This window comes from Nymphaea colorata, chromosome 3 (assembly GCF_008831285.2).
Source record: "Nymphaea colorata isolate Beijing-Zhang1983 chromosome 3, ASM883128v2, whole genome shotgun sequence".
Classification (NCBI taxonomy): domain Eukaryota; kingdom Viridiplantae; phylum Streptophyta; class Magnoliopsida; order Nymphaeales; family Nymphaeaceae; genus Nymphaea; species Nymphaea colorata.
Window position 1 is genome coordinate 7,630,428 of NC_045140.1, and position 14,399 is coordinate 7,644,826.

The 14,399-nt window shown below is 37.0% G+C and overlaps 1 protein-coding gene across 1 annotated transcript; it reads left to right on the top strand.

Annotated features, from left to right (window-relative positions):
* The first annotated feature begins 3,860 nt into the window (after positions 1–3,860).
* On the top strand, positions 3,861–13,666 carry LOC116250188 (inositol transporter 1). Its single transcript, XM_031623666.2, is given in 8 exon segments — positions 3,861–4,879; positions 6,553–6,623; positions 6,713–6,758; positions 6,761–7,047; positions 8,248–8,355; positions 9,882–10,064; positions 10,883–11,564; positions 13,445–13,666. Coding segments are annotated over 7 exon segments (1,509 nt in total). The 5' UTR covers positions 3,861–4,731; the 3' UTR covers positions 11,549–11,564; positions 13,445–13,666.
* The last annotated feature ends 733 nt before the right edge of the window (positions 13,667–14,399 follow it).

A 14,399-nucleotide genomic window follows, 5' to 3' on the forward strand; every position in this document is an offset into this window, starting at 1 on the left:
CTCTCTCTCTCTCTCTCTCTCTCTCCCCTGTTACAATCATGGTATCAGAGCAATAGGACAGGATCTTGGATTCTTCATTTGATTAAGTAGTATTGCTCGATTGGCCTTTCGGTTCCTGGTTTTCTTTCAGCACCATGGCTGCTTTAGATTTTAAACACATCACCATTTTAGATAGGAGTCACTTCCTTTTTACAAGAAATGCCTACCCCCAAGATTTTCCTAATGTGAAGTTGAATGCGACAACTTATTGTGGGAGTTTCAGTTTACTCTTCTTTCAAAAACTTAGTTAAGGTTTTATTGATCGGTTGAAGTTGTGTCCCTGTAAAATGTGTTACAAAAATAATGTTTATAAACTAAACCCTGAGTATGAAAACTGGGTATGCCATGACCAACTTCTCCTAACTTGGCTCATTTCATCTCTCAAAATCTATCCATGCCAAAGTCGTGATACTCAACAACTCATACGAGGTACGAAAGGGTCCTAAGAGAAGAGGTGAAGCCAGAATTTTTCATTTGGGGGGTGGGGTGTGGGCGGGGGTGGGGGGTGAATTATGGTTTCAAAAATTTAACAGGCACCGAAATATTACTTTTCGAAATTTTTATATGGGATGATAATAACATTTTTTAAAGTTATATGTAAATTTTTTTGTCTTTTTAGGGGTGCCAGGCCCTTGGCTCTGCCCTTGCCTAAGAGGACCTATGTTGTGCACCAATGGTCCAGAGTTATGTAGTTGAAGGAGCAACTACATGGTCTCAAGAAGGAGAAGATATATATTGATTAGTACTTCTACAAGCATAAAATGATATAACATCAACTTGCTATGGGCTCTAAATCTATGACAAAGAAGACATGATAGTTCATATTTCTTGTGGGCTCTCAATTGAGTATGCTACCTTTAAGACATCTATTTCTACATGCACTAATCCACCAATACTCTCTGAACTTCATGGGCTCCTTCTATCTCAAAAGGCTCCAATTAGAGACTTAGAGAGTGGCTCTAATGCTACTGTTCTTCCTTATGAAGATTTCAGGAGGAGCTAAAAGTGTTTCTTGAGAATAATTTTTATTGTAAAAAAACTTGAATTTCTAAAGCCCTGCACAATCCCGTGGGCCCACCACCGCTGGTTGTTCATTCTTTATCACAAGTTACGAAAAGAACATGCCAACAAAAAAGCTTTATGCAATTGTCCAATGGGTCCAAGTTAACACATTTGATCAAGTTATTGAAGGTTATGAGTTTCATTACTTAATTATTTAATCTGAATTGGTATAGTTTCCACCTAACCCTGACCCAACGACAACCACAAAGGGGAGATCTAAAAATCATGTGCCAGGAGTTTTTTTTTTTTTTTTTTTTTTTATAGAAGTTGAAAAATCTCATTCGGATGCGCACTTACCCGAGTAAAAAGAGTCCTAAAAAAAAAAAAGAAAACTGCTTTAAGCATTAAATTATGAAGAACACAAACTTCCTAATTCTGAAATCATAAACGCGGATTGACACGGAGTATCTTTTTGGCTTTCTTAAAAGTAATTGGAAAGACCCTGAGGGGGCAAGCAAAATTCTTACCAACATGATATTCTTGACATATTTCCAAATGGAAGAGTTTCATTATTTTTTTCCTATTAATTAGGTAAATAAATTTTTATAAACGAGCAAAGTGTCATTAGAGTATATATATATATATATATATATATCATCAGTCTGCAAGTATTTAGATTCTCATACATATAACTACATGATGAAAACACAGTGAAAGTAACAATTTAATTTGTCGTGTTTTCTTTTATTAATCCTTTTCCATTTTTCTCGCTGTATTCAAGCTCGGTCTTGCGGACGGCCGACGCGGGGTCTCTAATTTGCTACGAGGAGGTGTCCAAGGACAAGGATGTAAACCGTTTGGGTGCAGATCAGATCCCACTGTTGCCGAATTCAATTTAATCGGATGCTATGTAATTGGATTTGGATGTGAATCTTATTTTGTAAAACTAATTTCAGTTCCAACTGGCATATGATCCAAGATTTATTTGTAATCGGATCCTTGTTGGGGCCTAATTCAAAATTAATCAGACTTGGTTATGAAACTGCGTACCAATTTTTGAGTGTGATTAACAATCAGATCCAGATTTGTTTATCAAAATCCGCTAAAATGTATTTCAAAGAATATAGATAATAATCGTATATATCCGATCCGTTACTTTTCTGTCCCTACCAAGCGAAAAGCGGATTCCATCACCTGCAGAATGAGGTCGTAGATGGTTGGTGATGATTTAGCGGCGGGACCCAAGAATTGACAACCGAGAAAATTCCTACCCTTGGTTTTGGAAATCCAACGGTCGAATTAAGGCCTTATCCACATTAACCGTCCAAAATGGAGCTCCAACCTCCTTTATTCATGGTGGGCCTCGCCCCGCTTCGTTCAGGGCCATCCATTTACACCAACAAAAATTAAAATAGAATTAAAAAAGACAATTAAGCCCTCAGACACATAACGTCCTTATCTTGTTCCGCAAGACGATGGAGAGAGTACGGCTCATGACCCCAGTTTCTTAGGAGGTGTTAGTCTCTTATAATTAAAAAGTATTTCATCGAATGGAAACCCCAACCCGAGTTTTGGTTTTTCAAGCCTCCAATGCTTGGCATTTTAACAACCACATTTTCTAAGAGGTCGTGTAGTCGTGCGTACATGCTCAATTCAATTGGAGCATTTCTTAATTTTCTAGATCACTCCTCCGTTGTTAGTTAATCATGACCAGAAAGTAAAGCCAACCTCGACCCCGGACAAGCTGCAGAGCACCTTGTTAGCTGGTTGACCGAAGAATTTTAAATCTCTAAATAATAGTTGCAAATACTATAATAGAGCCATTGTGTTGCTTATATTTTGAATTCAGTGGCTTTAATAAATCACCCATAATCGTTTTGAGTTTGCCCATATATGAAAATGTGTATTCTTAGAGTATTATAAGCACAACAACAAGTAACGTTATCACTAGTATTATAAGCACAAACATGACTGCTTGTGATGAATAGGATTGTCAGTACCATCGAAGGTGCTGGCCGAGAGATCAAGTCCAAACATGACTGTAGTGAATGACACAGCCGCTCATTGTGCCAATCCACATATGGAACATAGTGGACAAATGGCCATTTCATGGTCAGGATCCAAAATTTAGAGAATCCTCTTTTCATAATAATTCTATCTTCCCTGTATCGGGAGAGGTGGAGTTTTAAGACCCTTTCCAGCATCTTCTTTCTCTCTTCCTTTAATAATGGTTTCCGCAAATGTTGGCTTGATGTCGATTTTCATTTCCATTGACGTTGTAACCCTTAAATAAAGTTGTTACTTTTTTTCCAGCCTGCTCCACCCCGATCAATGAAAAGAAATTATATGAAAAAAATAAATTTTTTTAATTACATTATGTATTTTTTAGATTTGAATTCAATTGGTCTAATTTAGAGTTTGAATTGGATCATAAAAAAATCAATAAAAAAAATTATATGAAAAAAATAAATTTTTTTAATTACTTTATGTATTTTTTAGATTTGAATTCAATGGGTCTAATTCAGAGTTTGAATTGGATCATAAAAAAAAAAAATTTTGTGACTCTCCTTATGTCCCTCCTCAATTGATGTGTCCAACAGTCAAAAGTAGAATAAAGTTAAAATTCAACGAATATATATATATTAATTTTATTATTTTTTGGGGGCTAAAATTAATTAGTCAACAGACACCCTTTAAACCCGATTTGATTGGTGGCCCTTGCAGCCAGCGCCACGAATCGAAAATATGGCAGTTGGTGGGTCACTGAGCATGGTCACGGGCATTTATGGAAATTAACTGAGTCTACTTGACAGTCTCCGGGAACCATTCTCCACATCTGCCAAATCACTCCCAATTGCTGGTGCAGTTCCTTCGTGCAGTTTGGCTCTTCTTCCTTTTATTTGGAGCCTGTAAATTCCCCCCATCTCCTTGTGTACTTCATCCAAGCCCTTCTCTTGTCATCATCAGTTGTTGCAATGTTGATACTCGGAAAAAGAGTCTTGTTCCGTTCATGATCACGTTTGTTGAGGCTTTCTCCTTCTTTGTCGGTTGTTTTTCTTCCTCGTGACACGCGATTTTAAGTCTCTTGTTTTTTTATCAATCGACGGCCCTTTTTTGGTGGTCTAGCTGTTCTCTGGGAAGTCCCGACCTGTCCCCTTTCCCCCTTTGTTTGTTGTCTTCCCGTTTGGGGTTGCTGTCTCTTTCCTGGCTCTTGATTAATTAAAGGCCATTTCTGTGCAAACTTGTGATCTTTTTTTCATTTTAATCAGTTGGGAGTTTCTTTCGATGCAAATCACCCTTTTGAATGTTTTAATGAATCGAAGCAAGGACTTGGGGAAGCGAAGCTCCTACCAATTGGGTACCTTATTGGTGGAAAGACCAATTTAGTTTCCTCTTTTTTAATTTTTTTTTCCTGGAAATGAACTCCTATTTTCGAGTGGAGGGGCCTTCGTTGAGTTCATCACATTCCTATTGTTTACCTATCTAAACAATTTCGCAGTTTTCTTGTCTCTCTCTGAGCCAATCATTTTCTCCAAGAGTTCAAATATTTCTTTAGAATCTTCGATGGGTAGCAACGTGGTGATAGTTTTCTGAGATTTTTGAGCTTAGCTGTGAAAATCTCCATTAACAGTGGATTTGTGAACAAGCAAAGCAAAGAGTTTCAGAAGGCAGGATCAGGGAAAACACAAAATGACAATTGCATCTCTTCCTGGTAGTTCAGGCTTGCTGGATCCTCCTCCTCCTCCTCGGGAGGGTGTGTCAGTTTTTAGTAATCGTTATGTCCTTGGCTTGACACTTACTGCTGGTATAGGTGGTCTGTTGTTTGGGTATGATACAGGTATGTATCCAAAACGATGATTTAGTTTTCTGGTTTTCCTGTCTTATACAATTTATGCATTTTTAATTTAAGACATAGTAAAGTTATGAAATCTTTAGTATTACGAGGAACATATCTTCTCCATTTTGAATTTTGAGCTTATAAGCTTATAGGTTAACAGTAAAAGGTACTGTCTACCACATCAAAAGCAAAAAGTCATTCTTCTCGTTTGATGTGATAGGCTGTAGGTGTAAGCCATTCAATTAAAATGACTGGGGAGATTTGGGGATTGAAAATGGTTCTCACTTCTCATGGTTTTTAGTTTGCACGAAAAGATTTGTGAAAAAAAAAAATCAGACATTTAAATCAAATTTGAGTGGAGAAACCGAAAAAGGTATGACCCTAATTTAAGATGCCTACAGATTCTGAAGTGTAAATCGGATTTTTATGATTTTTTTTTAATATCTAAATTTTAGAGATTCCTTATTCGATCGATTATGGGCGGATTTGTGAAAAGCAACCAGGAAATGATTGAAATGGTTGGATTATCATCTGGATAGCGGATCGGTTAGTGGCAGGACACACGCATTCAAATAGAATAATTTCTTAGGCCAAAGTTAATGTATACGTTAGTCTTATTTGCTGAAAGTTTTAGGTCGAGCTAATTTTGATGATTTTCTCCCTGTTCAGGAGCAATAAGGCATTGGTTAGACTACAGTAAACTAATGTGTCGTTTCAGATTGAATAAAAATTGTTCATAAGAATATTCTTTTTGTTGAAAGGACTTAACAAGAATGCATTATAAGGACAGTTTGTCTATAGATTCATGATACTAATGTGCTCATTTTACATAAATCTGCTTTACATGACCAAAGAAAAACATAAATTTTGTGTTTTCTGCAAAGAAAACTCTGCAGTTTGCTGTTGATTTCGCATATGCTTCCAGGAAGTTACATGTTTCTTTCCTTTTTTCCTTGACATGGGATAAAGGGTTGGCTGCTAAATTCAATTTCCATTCGTGGCATTTGGTACGTGGAGAGATCAACTTGGCAGGCTAATTGGGCTTCATCTCTTGATTTTTAGTGGCTTGTCATGCTCCAATGAGTGTCTTGGTCTAAAATGCCAATACATAATTATTTCCTGAGTTCAACAGTTTCGTGCAGTTTGGAAAAGTTAGTTACTTTTATATCTTAGCTTGATGCTTTGCAGTTCGCACAAGTGCTAAAAGGTGGCATAAGTCTCACCTCAGAAAATCGAAAGTCGTGGTAGTTTGGGTTTCAGCTGTCTGAATTGCTAACCCGAAAAATTGCTGTTGTTACATCTAATATATTTGTAGCATGTCTTTCTCTTAAGTGAATGAGTCCTGGGTTAGTAGTCTCTTCTTCTATTTTCTAAGTCTCTATGCGTAATTGGTGTCTATCTTTTTGCTGAATGTACCTTCTTTTTATTGATTACATGTGCATGAAAATGACGTTTTAGATTCTGAATTGCAACAGCAGTTTATCATCTATTTGATCATCCAACAAAGTGATTGAAAAATTTTCAACTGAATGGCGAACATATGTTGAGCATGTATTACATGCCTTGCTCTTTCTCTTTTTCTTTTTCTTTTCAAAGCTTATGTTTTCTGTCATCAATTTTTTTTTTGTTTTACTTAATGTCAAATATTTAATACTGTTCAAACTATCTTGAAGGTGTCATCTCCGGGGCACTCCTTTACATCCGTGATGAGTTTGAATTGGTGAATGATAGCACCCTTTTACAGGTTGAACTTATTTTTCTTCTTTTCTTTCACATGAATGTTGTATTGAACCAGTTTCTCTTTCCTGACCTCTTTGTCTCTAAACTGTTCAGGAAACGATTGTAAGCATGGCCTTGGTTGGTGCGTTCATAGGTTCAGCCATGGGGGATGGATAAATGATGCTTATGGCCGTAAAAAGGCAACTCTTCTTGCTGATATGGTCTTTATAGTAGGTGCAATATTCATGGCAGCTGCACCAAATCCATACGTTCTTATTTTTGGAAGGTTGCTCGTTGGCTTGGGTGTTGGCATTGCTTCTGTTACTGCTCCAGTATATATAGCAGAAGCTTCTCCTTCTGAAATAAGAGGAGGCCTTGTCAGTATGAATGTGCTGATGATTACTGGTGGACAGTTTGTTTCTTATGTTGTGAACTTTGCTTTCACTGAGGTTAGATTAACATATGATTTGCTTCCTTATCTTTTGTTATATGCAACAAACGTGCTTGTCCTTGTGTGCTAGCTTTTCTCTCTCATTTTTTTGACCCTTTCTTATTAACAATAAGGGTTTCCTGTAAATCCATAAAAAAAAAGAACTCTTAGCTTGATTATAATGCATGATGATTGCTTGGAAGTATATCTTTTTTTTTTTTAGCCTGTTGACCTGGGTACTCCATTTAATTTGCAGTTCCCTGAATAGGTCGGTTAGTAGTTCGCGTGGCAAATGCAAACCCAGTAGGGAAATTAGATGTACTTATTGGGCAATATTTTTTGCATAGGCTACATTCTGGACGTGTTGACATTGAAGATTTGTCAACTTGATATCATCTTTTTGAAGATCTTGTTCTGAAAAAAAATTATTGAACACTGAAAATTTTCATATTATTTCAGCAATAAGAAGCAGCCCTCTGGCCAATCAATATAAAATACTTTATATTTGCTTTTAGGATTCATGTTAACCAATCAATACAATTTTGCACATCTAGTTCAAAGTAGAAGTTTATTCATGGTATCTTATGTATACCTGGGTAGAAGTAGTATTTTGCTTTATGTCAGCTTTATTGTTTTCCTCTTTCTAATTAACAAACCATTAAAAACTCATATAGGAACTTGAGTCCATGAGTTAACTTTACAAAATTTGAGCATCTCACTGTTTTCGGCATTTTCTCAATGCCTATTACTATTAGTTGAAGCCTCCAACTGTGCCCAGTGGAGCTCTCTATCTCCTTAAGCTGTCCATGGCAATTGACACAAACATAGGTAAGCTTGTCTTGACACTCAGTGTAAAGCTGGAAAGCAAGGGCAGCTTGAAGGAACTGTAAGAGGATCTTGCCTAGTGGAAATCACTTTTGGGTGAAAGTTTCATGAAAATTGTAGAATTTAAATTGAATAATTTACAAAATGTTTGTTAACTTTTGAAGGAATAACAGAAACATACTCATGATTGAATATTTTATTTAGCTACTTGTACTGAGGTACACATAACACTAACTAAGCAGTTAACTGAAAATTTTTCAAATTTGAGCATCCACTCCGTTATTTTTTTGGAAGCTAATATCCTTTTTTTTTTTAATACTCAGTTTCAATATGACATGATGTTCTATATATATAATATAGTTTATATTAACTCAAATCGTTTCAAATTTCTCAGGTCACTGGAACATGGCGTTGGATGCTTGGGGTATCTGCTGTTCCAGCTGTCTTACAACTTTTTCTGATGCTCTTCTTGCCTGAGTCCCCACGATGGCTTTTCCTGAAGGTAAATCTCAAGCCAGTTTAGATACATGGGTATTGATCTCTACACCCTTATCTGAGCGACTTGTAGTGGTTATGGGCTTCTGGTTTTTTGGCGATTGCATTGGATCAGTGGAAATTCCATACTTTTATGTAAGTTATACTGGTTCATTCCATGGTTTCAGCTCTAAGAGAGCCTGATCATGGTCCTCAATTCATGTATGTTTGAAAGAAAACTCCAGAGGTTCATTTAGAAGAATATCTGTGCTTAACTGAGGAAGAGCAAGTTATGGATCTTAGACTCTGGTTGGTCTTGTTTGACTATTAGAGTGTAAACAGAGTTAAGGATGGTGATGGAATGATAACAAGATTGGAGATAGAAAACTGATATGGGACAGGCTTCATTGGCATCTGTTCTAGGAAGGGCTTTCTCCATCATCATTTCCACTTCCTACTTAACCCCCCTATCCATTCCTCCAAATAGTTAGAGCAATAGAGTGGACGAATGGTATTAAATACTTATTTGTACCTTCTCAAACCCTAATCTCCCTCAAACCTGTGTCATATAGAAAGCATTGATAATAACTGTTTCAGAGGAAGAGCTATTCTGAAGGAGCCAGACTCACCTCTTTAAAAACATAAATTTGCTTAACAAGAAAAAAGTAACAACTATGAAGCTGTATAAGCACCTGTTGCCTTTTCTTTTCATCATTCTTCAATTCATTATTGCATTCATGTGGCTTTCAAGGGCAGAGCCAAGGTAGGGCCTGCATGGGCCATGGCCCCAGCTCAAAAAAGTTTTTTTAAAAAATTTACATGTAAATTTTAGAAAACTTTACTTGTTTTATATAAAAAATTTGAAAAATGATATTTTGGTCCTAGTCAAAATTTAGAAACTTTAATTCAGCCCCCCTCATGAAAAATTTCTGGCTCTGCCCCTGATGGCTTTGTTCATGATTTAATGTATTTTTAGGGAATTTTACATTATTTTAAGCATGCATGAACACACACAGACACACATCCTCTCACCTATGTCACATGGGCGCTTAGTGCGGATGGGGCAATTTTTCAAAAATATATGTGTGAATATATGTATATAAATCGTTTGTTACATAGTTCTTTAACTATTTAGTAGTCATATTTATCTACATTTATATTAAACTTTTTGTATTAGAGATAGTTTAGTTATGTGCACATTACAATGGTCGGTTTTGATTCGATTCAGCTGACTGAATGGCACTTGCTGTGTCAGAGAAATGCCAGCGTTAAGACAGGTGCAACAGCCGTTTAGAAGTACCCATGTGACATAGCCTCACACACACTCATATATAATGAAAATTTAGGAAGTTAATAATTTATGTCTGTCTTTTTGGTCTGGTGTAAGTGCACCAGCACACTACTAGTACTCACTATGGCTCCTAAATAGAGCCTTAGGTGGTACATCTGATGCAGTTAGTGGATCTTTTCTCTACTAGTCTGGACCTTGTTCAAATTAATTGGTTGTACTACATATAGCCTCTGTTCTAGTTCTGAATTGCTCTACTTACACAGAATAAGAAAGAGGAAGCTGCTGTGGTACTTCGGAAGATATACAGTCCAGATCGTTTGGAAGAGGAGATGGATGAATTGTCTGCTTCAGCTGATGCTTGTCGGCAAAAGAATTCCATAGGCTACCTGGAAGTTTTCAGGACAAAGGAGGTGAGACTTGCACTCTTTGCTGGCGCGGGACTTCAGGTATGAATTCAATTTCTTTTTCTTGATGATGTCCCAATGTCCCATAGGGGAGAAAAAAATAAGGAGATATATTGAAAGGAAAAGGTTTCTCTGGAGATGTTTTATGGTGTGAGATGTTTTGTGGTGTTGCTGTTGCTTTCTAATCATGTAGCTTATAGAAGTTTGGCGTGAAGGATGAAGTGAGTACGTAAGAGTTTTTAGAAACCCATACATTGTTATCTTGTGTTTTACAACATTTTTCTTTTCTGAGCTTTTTCACCCAATAACCCAAAGAATTCGAGTCCCTTAGAGCTTTCTTGCAACATTCACTTTCACAGATACAAGGTTGGCTTCTCGGTTTTATCATGTCACCGTAAATGGAAACAAACAGGATGAAGAGGGTTTCCTCTCTTCAACAAAACCTTACAAGGGGAATATGCAAATATCTGATAATTCTTTCTGCACAAAACCTTGGCAGTTCTATGCTCACAGTTTTTTGATATGGCCGTTTAATCAAATGTTTTAGAATGACAAGCACATTGTACTAAGTCCATGAGAAGTAATCTTTCTAGGTCCAGAATTATGGTTGTGCCTGTGCATGATGAGTATTCTTTGGTGATGCTGTTTGTTACTTGAATTCCACGCACAAAATTAGCACCAAAAATTTCTTATACCTGATCAAGTTCAAGAGAAGATAGTCCGAAAAAAGTTGCACAAAAGAGATACTTTAATGCTGTTGCATAATCATTTCTTTAGTTTCCAAATCAAGGAAAAAAACAATTAGAGAGAATGAAAGAGGTTTATCCACGTACTTAATCTCACCTTTGATTCTTCTGCAGGCTTTTCAGCAATTCACAGGAATTAATACTGTGATGTACTACAGCCCAACCATTGTGAAGATGGCTGGATTTTATTCTAATAGATTGGCATTGTTCCTCTCAATGATTGTTGCTGGAATGAATGCAGCAGGAACAGTTCTTGGAATATATCTGATTGACCGTGCTGGAAGGAGAAAGTTGGCTCTAGTTAGTTTAGCTGGTGTATTTATATCACTTTGTCTGCTCTCGGGTGCATTCTTCTTTCAGTCAGATGGGCTATCCGCTAATCCTACCATGACAAGTAGTGGTGGCTGGTTTGCAATCATTGGTTTAGTTCTCTATATTGCTTTCTTTGCGCCTGGAATGGGTCCAGTTCCTTGGGCAGTAAACTCCGAGATCTATCCAGAAAAATATAGAGGTACCTGTGGTGGAATATCAGCAACTGTCAACTGGATCTCAAACTTGATTGTATCAGAAACCTTTTTGTCAGTTGTTGAAGCGATCGGGGCATCTGGAACATTTCTGCTGCTTGCAGGAATTGCAGTGCTCGCACTCATTTTTGTTGCCATCTTCGTGCCAGAGACTAAAGGTCTAAGTTTTGAGCAGGTGGAGAGGCTATGGAAAGCAAGGGCAACTGATAGCTCTAGCCATCTGCAATGCCTTCTGGAAGCAGGCCAGGAAGCGTAAATGGTAAATACTGGAGGTATCTCTCTCTCTCTCTCTTCATGCACAAACGAATGCATGTGCAGGGACACCAGTTGACCGATTGAATTGGAAACACTTTTCAAGTTTTAAGCCAAAAAACAATGTTGAAACTTGGAAAAGAAAACTTGAAAAGTGTGACCAATTCAATCAGTCAACTGGTGTCCCTGCACATGACTAGTTCACTGATTGAATTGGTCACATTTATCAAGTTTTCTTTTGCAACAATGGTTTTTGGCTTCAATTGGTCAGATCAGTATAAAATACCAACATCTCCTATGCATTTATATATGTTTGCATATAGATATATACACCATAGGGGCACGGGCTATGTTGCACGGGTACTGCTCAAATGGAGCAGAACCATACCGACCCGGTATTTATATTGGTATGCTGTTGGGTACGGTTTTGGTACAGTCAAAATCGTATCGGGTATGGTCAACGTACTCAAAACCGTACCCATTCATTTTCAGACTTGGTCAAAGTTGAGCGAGTCTTTTTTGGTCTTAAATTTATGGTTTTTTTACCCAGTGCATATAGTCTGGCTATGCATGATATTTAATAGTTACAAAGGTTAATTGTATATTTAATGCTATAATAATGAAGATGCTGTGATAGTGAATGTCAACTGTATATTTAATGCTATAATAATAAAGATTAACTGAGAAGAGGTGTGATAAAGGGAAGAGAGAGGGATGGACATCCCAGTTGTCGAACCTACTACATAAAGACTCATGAAGGGGTTTAATGAAAATTTCTATAGCTTGATTTTTAAATAACTTCAATATGACTTCTAAATAATATTTTCATCATAAAGACTAATTTTTTCATAAGTTATGAACAACTAAACAAATAAAAATCAAGATACATAAAAAGAACCACTAATAACATGTGGTAGTTATATTGAAGTTATATATATGTACACACGCACGCACACACAACAATCCCCAATACCTATGTTTTTTTCAAAAATGTTTTGTACCTGTACACGAATCAGTACCCGAACTGGTACCTATGTGACAGTGCACAGGCAGACACACATTTAAAGAACAACAATGACAGAAAATGATCAGTCAATTATGTTTTTTTTTGTTAAATTGTGAAATTTATATATGAATTTGTTGTAACGTAAAAGCATAGTGTAGGTGATTCATATGATCTCCAGAAGAACGGGCGTCTCTCCTCTCTGTGTTCTGTGTAAATTTCATAAGGCATGTCTTTGACTAAATCATATGGGTGCGGCAGGCTGCACCTGAGCCGGTTGCACTGTTAATGTCTGATGGTAATTCTATTGTAATGCAAATATATATATATATATTGATATTGTACATTTATATTGCAGCCGTACTTATGTGTGAGATTGGTCTATGCAGTGTAGAAAGTACGACTGAAATGACAAATTGCTTAAGAATTGCAGTCATTTCAGATTTCTTTATTACATGTGAAGGTCCGTCTGATGCATTATGTATAAACTCATCCAGATACGTTATGTATAAACTCATCCAGAATAATATTTGGAGTATCAGTAACATGCCTAAATATTTAAGCTGAAATTTGCAGAGCATTAAAGATTTTCTTCGTAACTTGTTTCTCCTTGATGAAGCCCCAAGACTTACCTGTCAATGGGCCATTGGAACCCTCCAGGGGTTCTACCATTTGACGTTTATATTGTCAGGTCTTGCAGTCACCAGGCAGATCAACATAATTCAAAAAACTTTAGCTGCTCATTTCCTTAATTTGGATGAATTAATATAAGAAACAGTTCCAGAACATGAGTTCCCGTTTTACATCTTTCTTCCTACTTTCTCCATCATTAGGATCTATGTCACATAGCGTGCTGCCGGTTAGAAATTTCTAATTTTTATGGTTGCTACCTTGCAGCTTTTTAGGACAAAATCAGGAGGATGGAAGTGCCAAAACCTTGGGCGCTGTAGAAGAATCCGTTCAGCAGATCAAGTAGCGCGTTATTTTCTGCACACATGAATTAAGGAAGCTTTTTCTTCCATATTTTTTTATTGTTAAATACAACATTCGTGGCTGGATTCATCCAGACAAGTACAGTGCATGAAATATTTCATTGCTGCTCAGAACTCTATGTCTCTCCCTCTCTCTCTCTCTCTCTCTCTCTCTCTTCTTCCCGAAATCCTTGACTATACCGTCCGTAGCCTTGGATTATAGTGGTTTTCGAGTTCTTTTGGGTTTTCTCATGTGGCCTTGATACATTTTGCTCAAATGATGTTCGTGTCAGTTATCCTTTTTTTTCAGCCAGCAATCATGGCTGCTCAAATATAACACTCGAAGACGTGAAATAACAGAACCTTCTCTGCAATCATAGGAACTAGCGACATGCATGGCGAAAATGAGTTGTTAATTCCAGAATGCTGCACCAGAGCTGAGTTAATTTCCATTATGTCTTTGTATTGACAGAATTTAGTTGTGCTTCCCTAAGAAAAAGTTTCGGGTGTAATATGAATATTGTAATTTTTGTGCTGCTAAAATGCTGTAAAAAAATGATTTTGTTAAACTATTCTTACCATGTTTTAAGTGGCAACTAAGAAGTCAATTTGAGCTGTTGAGGTTTGCCTGACTCTGTTAGAGGTCACTGAAGTATACTAGTGCTGAATTTGATCAATGGTAGGGAGCCTAATACTAGTGCTGAATTTGATCAAAGGTAGGGAGCCTAACTCCCAGCAACCTCTCATTGGAACTAGTGCAGAATTTGATGCTTCGCACATAGAAGTTTAAAGTGGATGGCACAATAAAGCTCTTGCTTTGTTCCTCTATCTTCACTAAACCCGTAACTTGGTGTAAATGCTGGCATGAATAACACGAAAAT